The 25,548-nt window shown below is 42.6% G+C and overlaps 1 protein-coding gene across 1 annotated transcript; it reads right to left on the bottom strand.

Moving 5' to 3' along the window:
* Positions 1 to 313: 313 nt before the first annotated feature.
* Positions 314 to 25,226, bottom strand: Rad51c (RAD51 paralog C). The gene is made up of 9 exons (XM_051158227.1): positions 25,014 to 25,226; positions 23,428 to 23,686; positions 22,281 to 22,447; positions 17,758 to 17,891; positions 15,853 to 15,984; positions 12,857 to 12,923; positions 11,360 to 11,420; positions 1,772 to 1,832; positions 314 to 486 (listed from the first exon to the last, which is right to left on the bottom strand). Exons 1-9 carry the CDS (start codon positions 25,129 to 25,131, stop codon positions 385 to 387), a joined length of 1,101 nt encoding a protein of 366 aa, XP_051014184.1. The 5' UTR covers positions 25,132 to 25,226; the 3' UTR covers positions 314 to 384.
* Positions 25,227 to 25,548: the final 322 nt, after the last annotated feature.

Genomic DNA, 25,548 nt, shown 5'->3' on the forward strand with positions numbered 1-25,548 from the left:
ATGAGAAACTAGAAGATTAGAACAAATTGCCAAAGTTAGTATGAAGCCAAGCAGAGCAGTTCAGTCAGAGGTGTAGAGAAGCCAGATCGAATCAGTCAGCTGGAAGAGGAGTTTGAGCCAGAACAGCTGAGTGGAACCAGCCAGCAAGAGTTCAGAAAGAACTAGAAAGGGTGAGCTTATTTTGTAATAAGCCTCTAAGGCCACAATTACATCTGGCAAATAAAAAATACTTTTACAGGGGAGAAGATTCTGTAAATATTTTCCCAGTCACATAATATAATTCTGATTCATTCGTGCTATAGTGTATGTTTATATTTTAAAGTCAAGTATAAACTACTGATATGTACACTTATCTACACTAAATAGCACACCATCAGTGTTGGGTCAGCATTCTTCCTCTGGTTCTCGTGACCGTTTCCCGAAATTCAAAGAACCTCCTGTCTGCGATGAAGCAGCAGTGACAACAGCATCTCTAAATCCCTGAGGCTGCAAGTTGAAAAAAACACACAAATACATTTGAAGGACAATTAAAATAGAGATTAATTTTCCAAACAGTTTAAAAAGAACTGATAAGCTACTTTATTCTTGGTAGGGAATTTATTAGTCATTGAACAGAGGATAAACTTCACAGGTAATCCAACCGAGAGTTTTATAAGTATCTTATGTATGCTCCTTTATACATGTATGATACACGCATAAAAATACCACTGCATAAGATTGTTCTCTGAGACTAGACCTGTAGTTCAGTGGTGAGGCCTATGTTAAAAAAGCTCTCTACAAAGGTTCCTAAGAAGCCTGGTGGCACCTCTTTTGGGAGAGGTGGAAAGAAATTCGTACTGCCACTTAGGCACTTTACAAATCATTTTCACAGTAAAATATTTTGCCTGGCATAGGCCATGCATCTGTAATAGCATCACCCAGGCAATAGGGGCAGGAGGATGAAAGGTTCAAGGCCAGCCGCGCTACATAACAAGACCTCTTCTCAAACAAGACAAAATAATTGAGCACAGGTCAGTGTGAAAACTAAGTGGAAATTCATTTTCAGAATTGCTTTCCATTTTTGGTTTATCCTTATAAGATGGCCGCTGAACGTGGTGATGCGTACCCTCAATGCCAGCACTCAGAAGGCAAAGGCAGGAGGATCTTTGAGTGTGAAGCAGCCTGGTCTGCAAGGTGAATACCAGGGCAGCCAAAGCTACACAGAGAAACCCTGTCTCAAAACAAAACAAACAAAGAAGCTCAAGGTCACGCTCAGTTACGTAGTGAGTTTCAGGCCAACTTGGGTCTGCAGTCCAATGATACAATGCTCAAAAAAATAATATTTCAAAGTTACTATCTACAGATCAAAATTATTACTATTAATCCATTTCTTTCCCTGTTCCTTTTTTTATTTTCTAATTATTATTGGTGGTATTTTTAAGACAGAATTTCATGCTGGCTAGGCTGCTGTGAACTCTAGTCTGCCTATCTCAGTCTTCCAAGTTCAGGCATGCACCATTGTATCCAGTTGTACCTCTCTGAAAACTTTTAACATAAAAATCTTTAATAGGTGATTTTACATATGCAATGGAGCATATGTAAATAATCCCTCTGTTCTCAATGAGAAATTTCATTTCAACTGTAAGTATTCTTTTGGTCATGTTCTCAGATCAAAACTGTGCTCAAATATGCTTGTTGCTTAATAATTAACACAAACGATTTGCACACAACCTCTTCAGATAACTACTGCCCACCAACACCAAAATCCCACTCTTGATTAATTAATACTGACTGTGATCTGAAATGGTATTGTGGACTCTTTCTGGCTTGGTGACTTATACAATGTTGCAAACCTATTTGGAGAAAAAAAGTACATATAAACATATTACCTTAACTAATTAGGTCACATGACTTATATCATAATTTAAATGTATAATACAGTCCTATACTATAATTCTATCATGTGTTCTCAAGAACACAAAGTGGAAAGAAATACATTAAAAAACAAAACACTTCCCTCACAGGGCACCACTCTGGACACCTTCAGTCTCAGGTAAGCAGAGGAAGAATTTTTCTTTTTAACTCAGAAGTTCAAGGCCAGCCTGTGTCTTACACAAAAGACAGCCCGGTGTGGTGGCACACCCCTTTAATCTCAGAGAGAGGCAAGTGGATCTCTGAGTTTGAGGCTACCTTGGTCTACAGAGTGAGTTCTAGGACAGCAGGGCTACAGAGAAACCCTGCCTTGGAAAACCAAAAAAGAAGAAAGAAAGAAAGAAAGAAAGAAAAGAAAAGAAAAGAAAGGAAGGTAGGAAAGAAAAGAAAGGAAGGTAGGAAGATCAGGAATTCAAGGTCATCCTTACTACAAGAGTTTTAGGCTCTGGGCTATGTCATAACCTGTTCTCCCTACAAAAAGCAAGCATACACCCACATGTATGTTCGTAAAGACCTAATATTATTATTTTTAATTGTGTAGGTGTGTCTGTATGTGGGTATGTACATGTGGGTGCACAAAAGCCAGAGGCATCAGGTCACTTGGAGATGGAGTTACAGACAGTCGTAACCTAACTCAGGTCCTCAGGAAGAGCAGCAAATGTTCTTAAATGACTGAACTATCTCTCTAACTCTGTTATTTTTTTTAAGTTAAGAAATAATAATTAAAGCTGCCCTCCATTCTTGTTTGTTTTGAAACAGGGTTTCTCTGTGTATATTTAGCTGTCCTGGACTCACTCTGTAGACCAGCCTAGCCTCAAACTTACAGCGATCTGCCTGTCACTAGCTCCTGAGTGCTGGGATTAAAAGTGCCCTCCACTACGCCTGGCTCCACCCGCCCCCCACCCTCAGTTTTTTTCTTTTTCTTTTTTGGTTTTTCGAGACAGGGCTTCTCTGTGTAGCCTTGGCCATCCTGGACTCACTTTGTAGACCAGGCTGGCCTCGAACTCACAGTGATCCGCCTGCCTCTGCCTCCCTAGTGCTGGGATTAAAGGCGTGCGCCACCACGCCCGGCTTCAGTTTTTTTTCGTTTGTTTGTTTGTTTGTTTTTTTGAGATAAGGTATCACTGAGTAGCCCTGGCTGTCCTAGAACTTTGGTCTGTAGACAAAGCTGGCCTCAAACTGACAGAGATCTGTCTGTCTCTGCCTCCATAGGACTGGGATTAAAGGTGTGTACCCCCAGCCCCTGCTAAAGCTCTTTTTGTATGTGTGCACATGTGTGTGAGAGGCCAGAGGTTGAGTCACTTATCTTCTGTCTGCCTTTATTTTTTCAGATAGTGTTTCATTGATTCTAGGGTTCAACGAGGCTGCTGGATTTGCTGGCCAGCAAGCCCCAAGAGTCTACTATTTCTTCCTTCCAATGCTAGGATATCACCATACCTGGCTTTATGTGGGTGTTGGGGATCCAAACTCAAGCTTTTTTTGGTTTTGTTTTCTTTCACTTTTTTTTTTTTTCAAGACAGAGTTTCTCTGTGTAGCCTTGGCTGTCCTGGACTGTGTTGTAGACCAGGCTGACCTCAAACTCAGAGATCCACCTGCCTCTGTCTCCCAAGTGCTGGGATTAAAGGTGTGTGCCCCCACACCCAGCTTCAAATACAAGTTAGTTTTTTTATTTTTAAGATTTGTTTATTTATTATGTATACAGTGCACATCAGAACACATTATAGATGGCTGTGAGCCACCATATGGTTGCTGGGAATTGAACTTTAGACCTCTGAAAGAGCACTTGGTGCTCTTAACTGCTGAGCTATCTCTCCAACCTCCCAAACTCAAGTTCTTATGCTTGCATTAAAAGTATTTTACAGCCTGAGTCATCTTCCCAACTCCACCATCTACACTCGTTTTTGTTTTTAAAAATAATCTATTTATCCTGGAGTTAAAGACAGTTGTGAACTGCTTGCCATCTGGGTGCTGGAATTGAACCTGGGTCCTCGGGAAGGGCAGTCAGTGCTCTTAACGGCTGAGCCGTCTCTCCAGCCCCCGTCTGCACTCTTACTACTTAATATTCATACAATGTTAACAGCAAGAACATAAAAGGCTTTCAGCTTTCTTCTAAGGCGCTTGGTGTGGTGGTGCACATCTGCACCTGCAGCACATGGAGCGGCTGTCAGGACTGCTGTAAGCTCAGAGCACCTGGCTATACGGCACTTTGAAGACACCCCAGATACATGACCCTGTCTCAGGAAGAGAGAATGACTTTTTTGTGATGATGGAAACTGAACCCGGGGCCTCACAGATGCTCGGCAAGTGGCTCATCACTGAGCTACTGCCTTAACATCACTTCTGGAGCAGCAGCAGCCACCAGGAGGTAAATAAAATGTGGGAATTTTTAGGATGAAAATTCTGACATATGGCTACAAAATAAATGAACCTTGAAGACATTATTCTAAGTGAAATACGTAAATCAAATACTGTATAATTCCAATTATATTCGGTTCTTAGAGTAGGCAAATTCAGAGACAGAAATGGAACAGTGGTTACCAGGGAAAACGTTATTGTTTAACAGTGAAATAAGAGAAATGAAGAAAAATTTCTGAAAATAAATGGCAGTGAAGGTCATTTAAGACTCTGAATGTACTCAATGCCAGCCAACTGATAAATCCGGTCAAAATGCAGTAAAATAGACAACTTTAATATCCATTTATTATAATTTTATGTAATATAGAGTCAACTTAACAGGAGACAATCATAAGCCTCAGGGCTAGGGAAGTTATTAGTTTCTACACAATGTAATACTCATTCATTTTAGTTTTTGAGACAGGATTTCATATGCCCAGTGTAGCTTTGAATGCACTATGTAGCCAAGGATGGGCTCGAACTCCTACTCTTCCTGCCATCACCTCCCAAGCTCTGGGGTTACAAGCATACACCCATACACCATCAAGCCTGGCTTATTCTTCTCTTCTTTTTGGTTTTCAAAACAGGATTTCTAGGTGTAACTTTGGCTGTCCTGGAACTCACTCTGTTCACAAGGCTGGCTTCGAGCTCAGAGATCCTCCTGCCTCTGCCTCCTGAGTGCTGAGATGACAGGCATGTACAGCTAATTTTGCTAATTTCAAGAATGCCTCGCTCCTCAAGCATAATTACAAGAGAGACAAAGACTCTTTTGACATGGAAAAGAGCAGAATTGGAGCTTACAGTTAAGAGCTCTGGATGCTCTTCCAGAAAACTTTAATTCTATTCTCAGTGACCAAATGGCAGCTCACAACTGTCTGTAATGGCCCCCCACCTCAATTCCCAAGAGTCTCCTCTGATCTCCGAGGGCACCTGCACACACAAGGACACAGACATGCAGGTAAAACACCTCCCTACCCACCCACCCCCACAACAACACAGAAAACAAATGTCAAAATCCAAAATGTCATAAACTCTGTAAATTTACAACAACAACAAAAAAATAACTGCTGAGTGACATATAGAAACAAGGGTGGTGGGTGGTGGTGGAGCATGCCTGTAATCCCAGCACTGGATCTCTGTGAGTTCGAGGCCAGCCTGGTTTACAGAGCCAGTTCCAGGTAAGCCAGGGTTACACAGGGAAGCCCTGTTTCAAAACACAAACCAAAGTAAAAAAAAAAAAGAACAAGCTAAGCGGTGGCGGTGCACGCCTTTAATCCCAGCACTTGGAAGGCAGAGGCAGATCACTGTGAGTTCGAGGCCAGCCTGGTCTATAAAGCGAGTCTAGGATAGTCAAGGCTACACAGAGAAACCCTGTTTCAAAAAACCAAGAAAAATCAACAACAAGGACTATGAATATGAATATGACTCAACAGTACAGTGTGTGCCAACATGCAAGAGGCATGGGTTCAACTATCAATACCAGAAAAAAAAAAAAAAAAAAAAGAGATTTATTTCTCTTTAGCTGGGCATGATGACAGATGCCCATAATCATAGCGCTTTAGAGCTTTGAGACAGTAAGAGCATGGGTTTTAAGCTACACAGCAAGACTCTTGCAACTCAGACATAAAACCGAAAATAACTGCACTAGAAGCACAATCAGAACTTTCTACAGTGCTTTACAGTTAGTATTCTATGCAAACATAATATAAGAGGCAAATTTTATTTTTATCAGCCATTTTAGAAATCATATTTTAGGGGCTGGAGAGATGGCTCAGAGGTTAAGAGCACTGACTGCTCTTCCACAGGTCCTGAGTTCAATTCCCAGAAACTACATGGTGGCTCACAACCATCTATAATGTGATCTGATGCCCTCTCCTCTGCTCTTTGGGTATACAGAATAATAAATAAATCTTGGTGGGAAAAAAGGAAAGAAAATTCTATTTTGGGAGTTTGGGTTTTCTTTCTTTTTGCAGAGGACACTAGATCTCATTACAGATGATTATGAGCCATCATGTGGTTGCTGGGGATTGAACTCAGGACCTCTGGAAAAGGAACTCTTACCTCTGAGCCATCTCTCCAGCCTGAGTTTGGGTTTTCTTAAGGGAAGCGGCACTAGAGAGTGAGCTGCGAGCCTTCTAGAAGCTAGACAGGCACTACCCACTGAACTACACACACAGTCCTAAAGAATCACGGTTTTGGGTCAGTGAGATGGCTCATATAGGTTATGCCACCAATCCTCACCACCTGAGTTCAAAGTCCCTATGACTCACATGGTACAGAGAAAGAATCAACTAATCAACTCCTGATCCCCACTTCTGCATGTGAACCATGGCATGCACATGCTTATGTACACCTGTGTGTGTCTGCAAACACACACACACACACACACACACACACACACGAATATGCAATAAAGAAAAAAGCTCACTTTGACTCAAGAAAAATTAGCTAATCTTATAAGCTATCTCTGTCCAAAAAAGTGCCAATTATATCTGAATTTTTTGAGAAAATTATTAAGAACATGCCGGGCATGGTGGCACATACCTTTAATCTCAGCACTTGGCCGGATTAAAGGCAGGCGGATTGCTGTGAGTTCCAGGCCAGCCTGTCTACAAACTAAGTTCAGGATAGCCAAGGGTACATAGAGAAACCCTGTCTCAAAAAACGAAACAAAATAAACAAACAAAAGGCTGCAGAGATGGCTCAGAGGTAAGGAGCACTGGCTGCTCTTCCAAAGGTCGTGAGTTCAATTCCCAGCAACCACATGGTGGCTTATAACCATCTATAATGAGACCTGGTGCCCTCTCTGGCCTGCTGGCACACATGCAGGCAGAACACTGTACATAATAAGCAAATAAATCTTGAAAAAGAAGAAGGAGGAGGAGGAGGAAAAGAACAAGAAGGAGGAGGAGAAGAAACAGCAGCAGCAGTTATCTCTTTTGCTCACTTACTCTTGGTGGCAGGGAATGATGGACTGAGACAGAGTATTTATTGCTATATACCTCAGGCTGCCCTTGAACTCAACCTTCCCCTCAAGTGCAGGGATTATAGGCGTGTGATACAAGGTCCAAGGCAAAAACGTAGTAAGATTTTAATAAGACTTTACAAAGTTAGAAGTTAGCATGAATTGTAAAATCAGTACCAAGTGTTGTAATACAGGTAAAGCAGGAGACAGGAGGATGGCTGAGAGTTCTAGGCCAGTTTGGGCTATCTAAAGGGGAAAAAATTCATAAAGTCAAAAGGGAATTGATGAACCTTTCCAGTTAGAAAATCCTCTTCAAATTTGTAGGTTAAAAAAAAAAATTATATGCCATGCCTGCATCTCAGAAGATCTTTTCTTTAAGAGATCTTTTTAAACTAAACCAAGAAGAATCACTTGGCTCGCAGCCCTCGCTGAGATGAAGCTTAACATATGGCTGAACTGCATAGTTTGGGTCAGGAAGAAACAAGACAGAAGTACAGTGTGTGCTCTGAAGCTGAGCACACATGAAATGCTGTGTGGGGGTGTGATGTATTACTCCACTCTACCACAGATCTTGGCAAAGAGTGATATAATTCTGAACAATCTTGGCCTCATATTATCATGAATATGCAAATTGGAGAACCCACATAATATAAGGACACAGACAAAAATCATTTAAGAATTGTTGGAAAATCATTCTGTCATTCATCAGAGGTTAAAAATCGGATATTACGCCAGGTGGGGTGGCGCAGACCTTCAATTCCAGCCCTTGGGAGGCAGAGGCAGGTGGATCTCTGTGAGTTCGAGGCCAGCCTGGTCTACAAAGAGAGTTCAGAACAGCCAAGGCTACACAGAGAAACCCTGTCTCAAAAAAACAGAAATCAGATGTTACTGGGCACCTCTGGTGTGCACACCCTTAATCCCAGTACTGGGGAGACACAGGCAGCCTGATCTACATAGCAAGTTCCAGACCAGTCAGAGCTACATAGTAAGAGTCTGTCTTAAAGCAAAGCATATAATCAGATGTTACTAGTGAGGGATGGAGGTTACGCCATGATAGTGTCTAAGTTCAATTCACAGCATTGGTTTGTTTTTTAAGTTTTTGAGTTCTGTTCAAATTTAAAATGTTCATTTAATTATAAATTTATGATTTCTTTTCAACTTCAAAAAATGCTAAAAAGCATGGACGAGTATACAGCTCAGGCAGAGTGCTTGCCTAATATTTCCTAGGCCATCAGTCACCAACACCGAGGGAAATGTAGGTACTCTCCAATAATTGCAGCATTTAAGAGGTGGAAGCAAAAGTTTCAAGAATTAAAGTCATCCTATAACATCTAGTAAATTCCAGACCAGTCTGAGCTACTTCACAGCTGTTTTAAAAACAAAAATAAATAAAATAAAAAGCATATAAGGTCTTATGCAACCTTATTGATGGGCCTATAGCAAAGTCAGAGAAAACATACTTAGCATGCCCAAAATTCCTAAGTTCAATATCCAGCACCCAAAACCCAACCCAACCCAAATCCCCATGCTTCCCACACACAAAAATTTCACAAAACTTTAAAGACGAAGCTATTTGGTTCCAAGTAATGAAGAACAAAATATCTTTTCTTTCCTTTTTTTTTTTTTTTGGTTTTTCGAGACAGGATTTCTCTGTGTCGCCTTAGTTGTTCTGGACTTACTTTGTAGACCAGGGTGGCCTGAAACTCAGAGCTTTCCACCTGCCTGTCTCCCTGAGTGCTGGGATTACAGGCGTGTACCACCACGGCCAACTGAACAAAAATATCTTAATTTGGGACTGGAGAGATGGCTCAGAGGTTAAGAGCACTGACTGCTTTTCCAGAGGTCCTGAGTTCAATTCCCAGCAACCATATGGTGGCTGAAAGCCATCTATAATGTGATCTGATGCCCTCTTCTGGCCTGCAGGTGTACATGAAAGCAGAGCACTGTACACATAATAATAAGTAAATAAATCTTAAAAACTTAATTCTTAAGTTAGTGAATGAGGTCAATTCATTCTGATTATCATAGTACGCACAGTACTGTCATATATCCACAGACTTGAGTCAATGTGGAGGAAAATTGATTACTGGGGGAAAAAAAGAATGAAAGGTATCCATTTAGGTGTTTATGCAATACTGTAATTATCTTCTAGTAAACTATTATAGGAGAAAGGGGAAAAAATCATGCCTCCCAAGCTGGGTTTTAATGACTTGAAGCTCATGCTGACTACATTTCTGCATAACCCTTAGAACTGATCCATGCAGTTTGCAGGCCCTTTACAGATGCTGTTTCCAAAAAGCCCACTAACTTCCTTTTCAAAGTATAGACTGCAGGGGCTGGAGAGGTGGCTGAGTAGTCAAGAGCACTTCTTGTTCCTACACAAGTCTCGAGCTTAGTCCCCAGCACCCACACGGTGGCTTACAGTCATCCTGAATTCCAGTTCCAGGAGGCTGATGACCTCTTCTGACCTCTGTGGGCACCAGACATGCATTGTTGCACATACACACATGCAAACACAGGAAAGCAAAATACTCACACAAAGTAAAATAAATCAAATTTTAAAACTAAATAAAGCACTGGGCATTGTGACGCACACCTTTAATCCTAGAACTCGGGAGGCAGATGCAGGCAGATCGCTGTGAGCACGAGGGCAGCCTGGTCTACAAAGGAGTCTAGGACAAGCAAGGCTACACAGAGAAATCCTGTCTCTGAAAAAAAACGAGAGAAAAACCACACACACACACACACACACACACACACACACACACACACACAGAGAGAGACATACATGTACACCTTAAATAAAGCTAGGTATGGTGGTATACTCCTTTAATCCTAGCACTCAGGACATAGACGCAGGCGACTTCTGTGAGTGTAAGGCCCCCGCCCCAAACCTGTACATGAAACTGTTTCATGATACAGCTTTCTTTTCTTTTTAGGCACTCTCACTCTGTCCTAGGCTGGCCTGGAACTAAGGCCTCAGCCTCCCAAGTACTGGAATTATAGACATGTGCCAACATACCTACCTACAATATGCATTTGAAAGAGCATTAGAAGGTGACATGTAGTCGGCTGTGGTGGAGCATGTTTTAATCCCAGCATTTGGCAGGCAGAGGCAAGGGATCTCTGTGAGTTCCAGGCCAGCCTGGTCTACAAAGTGACAACCAGGACTACACAGAGAAACACTGTCTTGAAAATAAAACAAAACAACAAAAACCAACCCCCCCAAGAAGAAAAACCCCACCAGGCCCCCCCCCCCACACACACACAAAAGAAGGCGTCCAAATGCAGGTTAAGTAAACTAAAAGTGTCACTAACTAGGCTCAGTATTGCCCTCCATACTGCCTCAGTTTCCTCCTGCCTCCTTGGTCCAGCACTTCCATACCAAGGTCTCTAGGTTATGCCAATTAATCACAAAGCAGAAAGGCTGGCATAAATCTGGCGGTTTTTGAAGTTCAGAATAAAAGACTTCACAGCTTTCAATGGCCTATTTTAAAGAAAAGCAAAGCTGGTCCATTCACCTGCTCAGCAGCTTTAGAAACAAACACAAAGGCTTCATGCTGCCGTGATTTTATTTTAAAGAACAATACTTGTGAAAGGCAGGTAAATATACGGGTAATAAGAGGGAAAATGGCAGACACAATTTCATGCAAGAACTATATTAAGCAAGTGAGAAAAACCATCCTCTTTTCCACATAGATTAGTCCTAACACTAACCTCAAAAGTTCTCCCTTTGTCCTGATTTTACTCTTCTTTCAATTCCCTCTGGGAACACAGAGTACCACCTCCTTCTTCATGGCTAATAAGTAATTTCAAAGAATATCAGAAGGCAGCCATTCCTTAGCCACCTACATGTTCCAGGTGCATTCACTCCATCATTTAAATATACAAAGAATTCCCTATGTAGCTGAGTGTGCAGTATTAACAACGTGTTTCTATGTTTGCTCTAACTGATGTCAAACAAGGCAACAAAAGCAGTGGTTTATGGGTCACTGCAAATCTCAAGCTAGGGACTACAGCTAAAGAACCATGAAGTGTTCAGTATAATTAGACTGATACTCTGAATTATGAACGTATGTCTATACTGACCTTTGCTTTTGTTCCCAGTGAAAAATTAGCCTTATTGTAGCAGCGTGTCCCCAGCTTTCCCCTAAAACAAAAACAAAAACAAAAACAAGCCTATATAGTATCTCTACAATTTTTTTAAGTTGCTTAAAATTTCTGGTCAAATACAGTCTTACTTTACCAAATATTTAAGAAAAAACAACAACAACAACAAAAAAGATAATTCCATCACTTGGGAGACAGATCACTGTGAGTTCAAGGCCAGCCTGGTCTACAAAGAAGAGTTCAGGACAGCCAAGATAACAGAGAAACCCTGTCTCAAAAAACAAAAAACCGAAACATAACAACAACAACAACAAACAAAAAAAGAGAGAGTTTGTTCCAGGACAGCCAGGGCTACAAGGCCACACACCGAGAAATGCTGTCATTTTTGGTTTCAAAATTTGTAGGATGAGCCGGACGTGGTGGCGCACGCCTTTAGTCCCAGCACTCGGGGGCAGAGGCAGGCGGATCGCTGTGAGTTCGAGGCCAGCCTGGTCTACAAAGTGAGTTCAGGATGGCCAAGGTTAAACAGAGAAACCCTGTCTCAAAAAACCAAAAAAAAAAAAAAAAAAAATTTGTAGGATGAGTAAAATCCTTAGAGTAATAGTTTTACTTGTGTAGGAGAGCAATGCACATCATTATCCTCTATTTATTTCATGAAAATGTTACAGTTTCAGTGTATTATTAACCTTCTACTCCATAAAGCCTATTGGGTATTTCTGACATACAGAAACAGGGTCTCACTATAGTCCTGGCAGGCCTAGAACTCGGTATGTAGACCAGGGTGGGCTTGAACTAAGAAAACTCTGCCTGCTTCTGTCTCGGGAGTGTTGGAATTAAAGACCATGCAACCATGGAGGTTCCATTATGCGGTCCAGGCTTGCCTATCATTCCTGGGCTCAAGAGACCCGCCTACTTCAGCCCCCTCAGTAGCTGGGGCTACAGGTCTGTGTCATTATCCATGGCCCACAGAATACTACTGGATTTCAATGGAGATAGATCTTAAAGCATTGTGTTCCAATAAAATCACAACATTAGGAATACAGTCATATCTATTTTGCACTTGTACGATTCGTATTTAAATAAACTCATTCTCCTTCCTGCCCTACGACGGAGGTTTTAATGTCTAGAATCCTACTTTGAATATTTACTTCTTGACACGTGGTTGTCAGTACCTACTAAATAAATGTGATCAGTGAATAAAGCAGACTCTGCTTTCAAAAACTTAGAGTATTCATCAACCATCAAATGAAGATGTAGGAAAAATGTTCAAACAAAAATGTTTTATCTTGGCTGGATGTGGTGGTGTTCGCTTTTAATCCCCGCACTCAGGAAGCAGAGGCAGGTGGATCTGACTTTGAGGTCAGCCTGGTCTACAGAGTGAGTTCAATCACAGCCAAGAATACCCAGAAAAACCTTTCCTCAGGGGGGTGGGGTGGTGAAGGTCGGGGGGAAGGTCTAAGTCATTCATTTACCTACCTAATGCAGGAACAAGCAATGCTTGATTTTTATCAATCTTTGTTGTCATCTGATTAGTTAAAATAACCTATAAAAGCAAAACATAAAGTTAGGACATAAAAGTTGTATTATGAGTTTAATATTCTGAACATAATCAGCTAGAAGAAAACAGTAGAATCTAGAGAGATGACTCAGTGGTTGTAGGACCCAGATCCAGTTCCCAGAACTCACGTGATGGCTCACAGCCATCTGTAACTTCAATTCCAGAAGCCCTAACATCCTCTTATAACCTCCTCTGGCACCATGCACACACGAGTACACAGACATACACACAGGCAGAACACTTATACACAAAAATTAAGTATCTCTTTAAGAAATATAAATTTTTCTGATGAAAGAAGAGATGAGAAAGATATGCTTGCTTTTTTTCCCTCCTTCTTTCTTGGCTTATTTATTTATTTATTATTAAGTACAGTGCTCTTCCTGCATGTATACCTGTAGGCCGGAAGAGGGCACCTGATGACATTATAGATGGTTGTGAGCCACCATGTGGGTGCTGGGAATTGAACTCAGGACCTTTGGAAGAGCAGCCAGTGCTCTTAACCTCTGAGCCATCTCTCTAGCCCTTTTTTGGCTTTTTTTGAGAAAGGTTTCTCTGTTTAGCCTTGACTGTCCTGGACTTGCTGTTTTTTAGGCCAGGCTGGCCTCAAACTCACAGTGATCCACCTGCCTCTGCCTCCCAAGTGCTGGGATTAAAGGTGTGCACCACCACTGCCTGGCAAGATATGCCTTCTTGTTCGAAGATTTTAAAATAAGTTCTTTTTGCGGGGTAGGGGTTGCATTGAGATGGGGTTTCCCATGTAGCCCTGTCCGTACTATAATTAGCTCTGTAGACCAGGCTGGCCTCCCATTCAGAGATCTGCCTGCCTCTGCCTCCTAAGTGCTGGCATCAAAGCCATGTGATACCACCTCCAAGCATCATCTTCTTTTCTGAGACAGGGTCTCTCATGGAAGCTAGAATTCCTGTTTGGGTCAACTGGATGGATGGATGGTAAAACCCAAGGATGCCTTGTTGAAATCCTCTCCCGACCCTGCCCTCCAGCAGTGCTGGGGTCACAGGAGGGACTGCCATGCTTTTATGTAGGTGCTGGGGTTCTGAACTCAGTTATGCTACCAAAACAAACACATTATCCCCTGAGCTATCTATCTCTCCAGTACCCCTCCTTTCAAACTTCACATTTTAAAATTCAAGTTTTACATTTCATTATCAAATTAAAGGAATTAATGGCACATGTCGCAGCACATGGAAACAGAGGCAGGTTATATCTCTGTGAGTTCAAGGCCAGTCTGGTTTATATAGAGTATCCTAAAACAGCCAAGGCTACATAAACCTGTCTCAAAAAATAAAAAATTTGGCCAAATATAGTGAGTGGTGCATGCCTTTGATCCTAGCACTTAAGTAGTAGTAGCAAGCCGGGCAGTGGTGGCACATTCCTTTAATCCCAGCACTTGGGAGGCAGAGGCAGGTGGATCACTGTGAGTTCAAGGCCAACCTGGACTACAAAGTTAGTCCAGACCAGCAAAGGCTACATGGAGAAACCCTGTCACGAAAAACCAAAAACAAACAAACAAACAAAAAGCAGGACTGGAGAGATGGCTCTGAGGCTAAGAGCACTGCCTGCTCTTTCAAAAGTCCTAAGTTCAATTCCCAGCAACCACATGGAGGCTCACAAACATCTATAATGAAATCTGCTGTCCTCTTCTAGTGTACTGCTGTCCTCTTCTAGTGTACAGGTGTACATGCAAGCACAACACGGTATGCATAATAATAAGTAAGTATTACAAAAGAAAGAAAAAAGAGGGAGTATATAGCTCAATGGCAGAATGTTTGCTTAGCGTGTCTGAAGTCCTGATTTGGAACAGGAAAGCAAAACAAGAAAAACAACTAGCAGAACAAAACCTAAGAAACAATGAAACTATGCAGCCTATTTGTCTTGAGCGCCCTCTACTGGGAGATCTTCAGGATGCTATCATTAACAATGCTAAGTAAGAAATAATTCAAAGAGCACTGTGCTTTGGGGGGAAAATGGCAAAAGGGCTGGCAAGATGGTTCAGTGGGTAAAGGCACTTGCCATGGAAGCTGGCAACCTAAGTTCAATTCCTGGACCCCGTGGTGGAAAGAACTGACTTCTGCAAGTTGGCCTCTGACCGCGTCAGTGTTGTGACACATGCGTCCACACATACACATGCACAAAAAAGAAATAAAAGCATTTTTATCTTTCATCTCTCTTCACAAGTATGTTTTTGGTCAATGGGAGGCTGTGACTGCACAATGGGAATTAGTGGCAAACAGGTATCTCTGCACTCCTAACCTCATATCTACTTCTCCTGTTATAGTTCAAGTCGGAATTGGCTCTAGGGCCTACGCAGTAGTCTAATAGTAGAACAATTGCCTACCATGCATGAAGCTCTGGGTCTAATCCATATTACAAAAATCAAACACAGCAACCCCCCAAACCTTAGCTTTTCCATAAAATATCTACATTAAAAGCCATGCATGATGACAAATACTGTAATCTCATACACAGGAGGCTGAGGTAAGAAGATAAAGAGTCCAAGGCCAGGCCAGACGATATGTCAAGTTTAAGGCTATTTATCAAGGCTTTGTCTTTTTATTTTATTTTATTTTAAATTTTATTTATTTATTATGTATACAGTGCTCTGCCTGTATGTACACCTGCAGGCCAGAAGAGGGCATAAGATCCCATTATAGATGGTTGGGAGCCACCATGTGGTTCCTGGGAATTGGACTCAGGACCTCTGGAAGAGCAGACAGTGCTCTTAACCTCTGAGCCACCTCTCCAGTCCATCAAGGCTTTGTCTTAACAAACAAATATTACAAGCACAAATCCCAAAACCATGTTCACAATATTTAGTCAGGTAAAATCTATACAAATTTAAACATTAGTATTTCATGCAGTCTTAACTACAAAATTCTTCTGACAAATGCTACTTACAGCTAATCTGTGATTATTTGCCAGGCTGATCATTTGTTGGGCTAGGCCGTTTAGTAATCGAGTACGAAGGGATAGATCATCAAAGTCATGACGAAAGGGAAAAGCAATGCCATCTATTATCACTAGCTGCACCTAAACACAGAACAGAGAATGAAGTTAGGTTTGGAGTTAAAATTACAATAATAAAACGGCATCCCACAAACATGTTCCATTACACAAACAAATTTTAAGACTGGGGGCTCTAAGACAGGCGCAGTGGCGCATGCCTATAATCTCAGCACTCAGGAAGCAGAGGCAGGTGAGTTTGAGGACAGCCTAGTCTACAGAGGCAATCGAGGACAGCCAAGGCTACACAGAGAAACCCTGTCCTGAAAAAGGCTTTAAAAAAAAATATCTACCTAGGTGGGCATTCTTGATGAATCTGGAGAGACATCGCTCAGCAATTAAGAAGACCTGAGTTCAGTTCCCAGCACCCATGTCTGGCAGTTCACAACTTCCTATAACTAACTCCAGGTCTGTCTAAGCCAGTGGTTCTCAATCCCTTTGGGGGTTGAATGACCCTTTCACAGGGGTTGCATATCAGATATTTACATTACTATTTATAACACATGCAAAATTATAGTAGCAAAGGAAATAATATATGGTTTGGGGTCATTATAACACGAGGAACTGTATTAAAGGGTCACAGCATTAGGAAGGTTGAGAGCCACAGATCCACGATCTATAATATGATCTATCCAAGGTCCTCCTCTAGCCTCCAGTCACTTGCACAGTTAAAATAAAACAAACAAACAAAAACCCAAGAGCATGGTCACATATATCTATACTCTTGGCACACAGGAGGTAAAGGCAGGATGATCATGAGTTTCAGGCCAGGCTAGGCTACATAGACTCTAACTCAAATTAAGTAAATACAAATTAAAGTTACCATTTTCTTTTCTTTAGTAATGCTGGTCCACGCATGGTAGGTAAACACTCTACCACTGAGCTATATTCATCACCCTAGGGCTTTATCTCTTCAAAGGTTTTCATCTAATATTCACTTTATTATTTTGTGTATATTAGTGTTTTGCCTGCATGTGTGTCTGTGTGAGCTTGTGAAGGTCAGAGAGGGCAAGATCCCCTGGAAGCAGATTTACAGATGGTTGTGAGCTGCTATGTGGGTGTTAGAAATCCAACCAAGGTCCTCTGAAGAGCACTCAGTGTTCTTAACCACTGAACCATGTTTTCAGCCCAATTGTCCAATGATTGGGCTGAATTCTGATATTACAAGCATATGTCACTGTTCCAGGAGAGACAAAGCTACAAACAAAAAACACTTGTTTCAAAAAAATATATAATGATGGTGATGAAGATAAATAGAGCAGCCTCAATACTGTAGCACAAGCCTGAGTGAAGACAGGACGACTGAGAATTCAAGGTCGGACAGGCATGGTGGTGCACGCATGCTGGACGCAGACGCAGTTAAATCTCTGAGTTTCACACCAGCCTCAATCCCAGGAGACACAAACACACACACAGACACAGACACAGACACACACACAACGTTAGTTCAAAGCCAGCCTGAGTTATATGAGACCCTGAAAAAACAAAAACAAAAAACAAAAAAACAAGACAAAACCCTACAAACTAGGTAATACTGGCATAAGAATACACACATAGTGCAACTGAATAGAATCCAGAAATAAACTTATGTTATGATCAACAGATATTTCCACCTTAGATCTATATACATGATTATGTAATACTTTGAAAAGTGAATAATATATGTGTATATATATGTAAAATAAGTAAAGTATAATAAATAAGTTATAGGACAGGGAAAGAGACTTTTGAACTGGCATCAAGTTTATTTTTTTGATATCAACACTTTCAGAGACATTATTTTAGTAGTGTGATCCATACCTTCGAGTGATCTGAAAGGAAATCTGGCAGGAGATAGACTTGTGCCAGCAGCTCCGTGTAATCATGACAACGAAAATAGTAAATATGGGAAAGAATATTTTCAAGAGTAAAATCCTCCAAGGCTTTCTGATGATCTAAAACAAACAACAAAGCAATCTTAAATAGTTCAGTTTTTCTTGTTCTAATCGTCTGACAATCATAGACAATCAGTTATTTTTTTAATATGTATTTATCTTTATGTACATTGGTGATTTGCCTGCATGTATGTCTGTGTGTTGTGTCAAATCTCCTGAAACTGGAGTTATAGACAGTTGTGAGCTGCCATGTGGGTGCTGAGAATTGAACCAGGGTCTTCTATAAGAGCCATGAGTACTCTTAACCACTGTGCCATCTCTCCAGCCCTATAAGTTATTTTTAATCACAAAATGGAATACCTTTCTAAAAGATGTCTGAACCCTTGTAAAAGCACTGTAACCGTGATTTGATGATTGCTGACTACTTACATTTTCAACTGTTTCTTTACATACTAGGAATTATTTACTTACAAATAAAACTAGTTTGTTTATCTTTTCATATCTCCAGTTACTGATTTCCACTGAATACAAGTATCACAACAGAAGTTTCTTTCTTTTTCTTGTATTTGAAAGTACAAATTAAGAATTCAAAGGAAAGCCAGGCTTGGTGGCTCATGCCTTTAATCCCAGCACTAGGTAGGCAGAGGCAGGTGGATTGATGTGAGTTTGAGCCAGCCTGGTCTACAAAGTGAGTCCATGACAGCCAACTGTCTTGAAAAACTAAAACATACAAACAAAGCATTCAAAGGAAAAATATTCCAATGGCATATATGCTCCTTTTAATACTATAACTTGATTTTTAAATAGTAACAATAATATGAAATCTTAATTCTTAACACTTGGATTTTTAAAAGTCAACGTGACTTAGAGTTCAAGGACACCCTGGTCTGCATAAGAAGTTCGGGCCAGCCAGTTACATGGTGAGACTGGGGAAGGATGGTTGGGAAGATGACTCGGTGGTTAAGAGTATGGGCTGCTCTTCCAGAGCAATTAGGATTCGATTCCCAGAACCTACATGGCAGCTCACAACTGTCTATAACTCCAGTTTCAGGAGATTTGACACAACACACAGACATATATGCAGGCAGGGATCTGATGCCCTCTTCTGACCTCCAAAGGTACTGCACACACACAGTGCAAACATACCTTCAGGCAAAACGCCCAAACACATAATCAAATCAAAGAAAATAGTCACTTTGGTTTTTCAATGAGAAATTCATTATTGCAGTTCAAATGTTTTTAAAAAATATTTTTCAGGGGGCTGGAGAGATGGCTCAGCAGCTGAGAGCACTGTCTACTCTTCCAGAGGTCATGAGTTCAATTCCCAGCAACCACAAAGTGGCTCACAACCATCTATAAGGAGATCTGGTGCCCTCTTTTGGTGTGTAGGCACATATGCAGGCAGAATATTGTGTATGTAATAAATAAATCTAAAAAAAATTTTTTTAGCCAGGCATAGTGACACAAGCCTTTAATCCCAGGATTGGGGAGGCAGAGGCAGGTGGATCTCTGTAATTTCAAGGCCAGCCTAGTCTAAGAACAAATATAGGACAGCCAGGGTTGTTATACAGAGAAACCTTGTCTCGAAAAAATAAAAAAATTTTTTTAATGTACTGGGTGCAGTGTCACATGCCTACAATCTCAGCAATCAAGGAAGCAGAGGTAGGCAACCTCTGTTGAGTTCAAGGCCAGCCTGGTCTACAAAGTGACTCTATGACAGCCACAGCCACACAGAGAAACTCTGTCTTGAAAAACAAAAAAAACCTTAATGCTATTGGCTGCTTTGCCTCCATGTAAGTGCACCATGTGTGTGCCTGGTGCCCATGGCGGCCAGAAGCGGGCATCAGACCCCTGGAACTGTTGCTCTCTTATCTCCACACATGTACATATACACTAAATAAAATGGTATGATCTTTAAAAATGATTTATTTATTTATAACGTGCTTCGTCTGTATATACATATGCACACCAGAAGAGGGCATCAGATCCCATTACAGATGGTTGTGAGCCGCCATGTGAGTACTGGGAATTGAACTCGGGACCTCTGGAGAGCAGCCAATGCTTTGAACAACTGAGTCATCTCTACAGCCTGATAGATGTGATTAAAAAATAAATAAATAAATAACTCTTTACGAGTTTGAGACCAGCCTGAGCTACATAGTGAGTTCTAGGCCAGTTTGGATTACAGAGAAAGAGTCTGCCTCAAAAAGCAAAATAAAAAGTACTTACAGATTAACATTATGAAACAGAATCAGCAGGGGGCTGGTGCTTACCTACGGTGAGCAAGACCATGGATTCAGTCCCCAGCACGTTAATATACAAGTATACACAGATATTCACACAGAATACAGGGGCTGGAATGAGGCTCAGTGACAGATTGTTTGCCTAACATTTACAAGGCTCAGCCTTTCATCTCAGGACTTGGGAGGCAGAGGCAGGTGGATCGCTGTGAGTTCCAGGACAGCCTGGTCTACAAAGCGACTCCAGGACAGCCAAGGATACACAAAGAAACCCTGTCTCGAAAAACCTAAACAAACAAACAAACATTTACAAGACTCTGGGTTTGATCCCCAACACTGCTAAAACAACAGAACAAAGGAAAAATAAAACCAGCCGGGCGGTGGTGGCCCACGCCTTTAATCCCAGCACTCCGGAGGCAAAGGCAGGCGGATCTCTGTGAGTTCGAGGCCAGCCTGGTCTACAAAGTGAATCCAGGATAGCCAACCCTGTCTCGAAAAACAAAAAACAAAACCAAAAAACAAAACAACCCAAAGGAATCAGCTGCATATGGCAGCTCACATGTGTAATGCCAGCCCCTGAGAAAAGGAGGAAGGAGGCTCCAGTTCAAGGTCACCCTCAGGGACACACCAGGGCAAGGAAATCCAGGAAACCACATTTCAGACTAGTAAACACTGGCTTCTCTAAATATACACTAAGTTAGTAAACAGTCTCCAAAACAACAACAACAACAAACCCAACAGTTCAGCTTTAATCATAAACTTATCATTAAAACCTTCACATTTCGGTGCTGGAGAGAGGGCTCAGAGGATAAGAGCACTGCCTGTTCTTCCAAAGGTCCTGAGTTCAATTCCCAGCAACCACATGGTGGCTCCCAACCATCTATAATGTCATCAGATGCCCTCTTCTGGCCTGCAGGTGTACATGCAGACAGAGCACTGTAGACATAATAACAAATACATAAATCTTTAAAAAAAATTTCACATCTCAGTGCCTAGTAATTCTACTGAGTATACAGCAGTATTTTAAGATGTTTATTCAAGTACAGATTGTGCCACAGGAAAGACATTTCAGATAGAAGAATCATTCTGTCTTCTTTTTGCCTTTTCGGGGTCTCTGGATTGGGCCCTGTAAACACTACTGAAAAGACAGACAGCCTCTAAAATTGTTTTTGTTTTCAACAAAATGTGTTTATATGTATGTACACTCTCATGCAAATGACACAGTGCGTCTCTGGATGCCAGAGAACAATTTTCAGGAGCTGGTTCCCTCCTTCTACAACTTGGGTTCTTGGGATCAAATCCACATTGTCAAGCAGGTCAGTGGTGGTGCACGCCTTTAATCCCAGCACTTGGGAGGCAGAGGCAGGTAGATCTCTGTGAGTTCAAGGCCAGTCTGGACTACAGCGCAAGTTTCAGGACAGCCAGAGCTTGTTACACAGAGAAACCCTGTCTCAAAAAACAAAACAACAACAATAAAAAGAAAAAAAAAATCCACATTGTCAAGCTTGGTGGTGAGTTCCTTTACCTGCTGGGCCTGAGAGATGGCTCAGTGGTTAAGAACACGAACTGGGCCAGGCCTGGTGGTGCACACTTGTAATCCCAGCACTCAGGGAGGCAGAGACGGGTGGATCACTGTGAGTTTGAGGCCACCTGGTCTACAAAGTGAGTCCAGGACAGCCAAGCCTACACAGAGAAACCCTGTCTCGGAAAACAAACAAACAGAACACCAACGGTGCTGGGTGTGGTAGTTCATCACTGTTACTCCAGCACTTGAGAGGCAGAGCCAGGGCAACACTTTAAAATGTTTTAATTCCTTTTCATTCAATGTTCATTGCTGTTTTGTCTGCACGTTTATCTGTGTGAGGGTATCAGAGTCCTGGAACTGGACTTGCAGACAGGTGTAACCCGCCATGTGGGTGCTGGGAATTGAATCCAGGCCCTTTTTCCAGCCCCTAAAACAATTATTTTAAAACAGCAACGGCTGCTAAGTTGGGTATGACCCAGATCTGTTATACCAGCATTTTGGAGACTGAGGCAGAAGAAGGGCCAGACAGTCTGGGTTACAGGGAGAGTACGTATTTCATGTGGCAACAAAAGTATTGGAGTTTAACTAGTTGGGGTTCAAGTTTGGGATAATCTCTCACTGAGGTCTGAGATGGGCACATATAAACTCCTTCTTAGACAGAGAGAGTACCATGTGCTAACTTACCTTCCTCCATGTGCGCTCCTGCTGTAAGATGAAGGTGCTGAATGCAGGCAGTTGCAAGGGTCACCACTCTATCAACCATAAAGCTTCCCTCTGTATCAATAAATACTGCTTCGCCTGCTACTCCTCCAAAACACTCTGGAATCTGCACATCTACTGCCAACTGCATACTGTCAAGAAATCAGCCAGGCGACCAAATCGTTATGATAACCATCTGCGAGGCCATCACGTTTTCTAAATGCAAATATAGTACCCAAGGCAACAGAGATGGCCAGCTCTCCATAGCCCCAAATGCATACGAATCAACAGATGCCTAGAGTACAGGTAGGGTGTTATACAAAATTATGATGAAGGAACTCTTAGTGGCTTTAGGTTTCTGGGGATTGAAAGCTTTCTATTTCCTCCCTTCCTTTTCTGAGCCCAACTCTCAGGCCTTCTATCTCAGTCTCTATCTCCATCCCTACTGCAGTGTGCACAGGAGTTTGCCACAACCAGGTAGACAAACTTGGGGGGGGGGGGCTGAGGCAGGGCTTTTATTACACATCCCTGGCTGGTCTAGCAATTGCTATATAGCCCAGACCTTCCTCTAACTGCGTCAGTATCCTGAGCGATGAGGCCATTGGAGGGTGTGACTAAGCCTGTTTCAGAAACCTTTACCGTATATAAATCAACTCTTAAACATTTCTCGGGGTCAGTGGTTAAGAGTGCTTGCTGCTCTTCCAGAGGACCAGGGCTCAACTCCTAGCACCCACACAGTAGCTCACAACTGTCTGTAACTCCCGTTCCAGGGGATCCCACACCCTCACAGAGACAACACACACAACACACGCTGACAAAAATACCAATGCACATAAAACATTCACCTTTAAAGATAAAACAAACGTTTGACAAATATATCTCAGAAGCCAATTAATTAGGAGAGTATCTGCTACTCTAGTGACCACACTATATTATGAAGGACACATTCTGATATCAAAACCATTCTATTCACTTATCAAGATGAGGTGCTGAGATGATATGAATGAATAGCCACCACCCCCCAAATGGTGACACATGCTTTGCGGTACCCTGACGACAAACCACAGCACAACATTCTGTTAGATACGTACAATATTAAATCCCCCCTCAGGTAGGGAACGCCCTGGCTTACCATAACTGTGTTTTCCCAACACCTGGTACACCACAAACCTCTGTGGTTTTCATTAGGGGTATCCCACCCCCGAGGATGTTGTCCAGTGCAGAACAGAAGGTGATTATGAAGCCCTGGGTGTGTTCTTGTTCAAGAAGTTGCAATGCTGTGCACTTCCTTTCTGCCACAGATGTCCCAGCACATCTTGGTTTATTTGTGAGACAGTCTCTTCTTACAATCTGTATCGTTTCTAAAGCCTCCTCTTTAGATATCCCAACTTCTGTAAATAAAATCAGAAAAGAAAAGAAAAAAAAAAAAAAAAAACACCTGACATTAGAGACTTAAAGGTCTAAGTCGGAGCTCGACGGGGTGGCCCGTGCCTTTGATCTCAGCACTAGGAGGGCAGAGGCAGGCCAGCCTGGTCTACAGAGCTAGTTCCAGGACCACACCGAGAAATTATGTCTTGAAAACGAACAAAGTCTAACTCACTGATGAAGTACCTCCAGGACAGCCAAGGCTACACAGAGAAACCCTGTCCCCCCCCCCCAAAAAAAAAGAAAGTAAGAGAAAAAAGAAAAAAACAAAAAACAGTAGTGAAGTATCCACTTATTTAGCGGCTCGGAGTCAAGCCCAGGGCCTTAGGCATGAGCAACTAGTGCCCTACCTAGCGGTCAGCTTCTGCCAGGTTAGCATCATTACTGCTACTTGAAACTTAAAATTAGACTAGGGACGGAGCTCTGTGGTAGTGCGTTTAACTAGCATTTGCAAAGCCATGAATTTAATACCCAGCACTTAAAAAACAAACCAAATTCCATCCTGTCCTCTTTGGTGAACCCCAAGGAGTTGTGCATAATATTATCAGCAGAGTGGGTGACCACTGCCAACTTTGGTTTTGTGTACTTAAGGATGCAGTGGTTCAGGCCGGGCGTGGTGGCGCACGCCTTTAATCCCAGCACTCGGGAGGCAGAGGCAGGTGGATCACTGTTAGTTCGAGGCCAGCCTGGTCTACAAAGTGAGTCCAGGATGGCCAAGACTACACAGAGAAACCCTGTCTCGAAAAACCAAAAAAAAAAAAAAAAAAAAAAAAAAAAGGATGCAGTGGTTCCCACCTATATGTAATCTGAGGAGCTCTGAGAAAACAGTCGGGGGTATTCCGTGAACCACCAATGTCTTTCTAGGGCTTTCTCCTGGTCTATGGGAATGTTCTGTTCCTTTTCTCGCTGAAACGTCTCTAGTCTTACTGTCCTCCTGCATTTCTCGAATTCAAGTCCCGCCCGTCTAGGATCTTGCAAGAGCGAGAGTCCCATGGCTTGCGTCTGTTTTCCAGGTCTCGAGCCACAGTTTCCCAACCCAGGTGTCATGAAACCTCAAGGTGAAAAACCGGCTCCTTCACCTACACACTGGACACCCTGGTCCAAGAGACTTCCTCTGAGCCTGAGCGAGGCAATCCTTAAAGCGGGCGCCGGCACAGAGGAAACGCTCCGTTAATGATGCTTTGCCGCCCAGTTCCAACCACAAGAAAACTCGACGCGGAGCCAAGTCGTAGACGCGGTGGCGGGAGAACGAAGACGGGAGGCGGCGCCAGGCTGGCCGCCGGGAGTCGTTACCTTTGCTGAGCTCGGAGGGCTTCACCTCCAGGATGTCCTCGGCGGTCTGGAAACCCGCAGCCACGAGCTTCACGCGCACCGCGGGCGACAGCGGGAAGCTCACCAAGTCCCGCGGCATTTTTCAAAGCCCAGAGCCCTACGCACGCAGTGACGTAAGGCGCGAGGCGCGAAAGCCCTAGAGGTCCAAACCCCGCAAGCCCGGAACCATGCCGCGTGACGTCATGCGGACAGCGGAAGGGGCGGGGCGGAGCTGGCGCGGCCTGGCTGCTGGGGAGATCCCACAATGGCTAACGCTTCGCGTTCTTTTCCCTGTCTGATTCATCGGCGTCACGTTTGGGGGTTCCCAGACCCCGGGTATACAGACTTACTGTAAAACCCCACAAAAACCAAGGCTGGAGACGCGAGGATGGTAACCAGGCCCAGCGGCCTCCACACGCCATATTTCCTCCCCTCTCTCCGGCCTGTTTCATGGGTCCCTCAAGAGTCTTTAAGAAGAATCATCTCCCTGGGTGGAAATAGTAACAGAAGCAGCAAG

This window comes from Acomys russatus, chromosome 16, assembly GCF_903995435.1.
Source record: "Acomys russatus chromosome 16, mAcoRus1.1, whole genome shotgun sequence".
NCBI lineage: Eukaryota > Metazoa > Chordata > Mammalia > Rodentia > Muridae > Acomys > Acomys russatus.

What these genes read in the sequence shown, in the direction of transcription:
- Rad51c (XM_051158227.1), bottom strand. Translation starts at nt 25,131, where the DNA reads ATGCCGCGGGACTTGGTGAGCTTCCCGCTGTCGCCCGCGGTGCGCGTG. An exon ending in TCCTTTCAGATCACTCGAAG is followed by an intron (nt 15,985 to 17,757) that starts GTATGGATCACA and finishes TTCTGTGTTTAG; the next exon opens with GTGCAGCTAGTGATAATAGA. An exon ending in ATTGCTTGTTCCTGCATTAG is followed by an intron (nt 11,421 to 12,856) that starts GTAGGTAAATGA and finishes TTTTTGTTTTAG; the next exon opens with GGGAAAGCTGGGGACACGCT.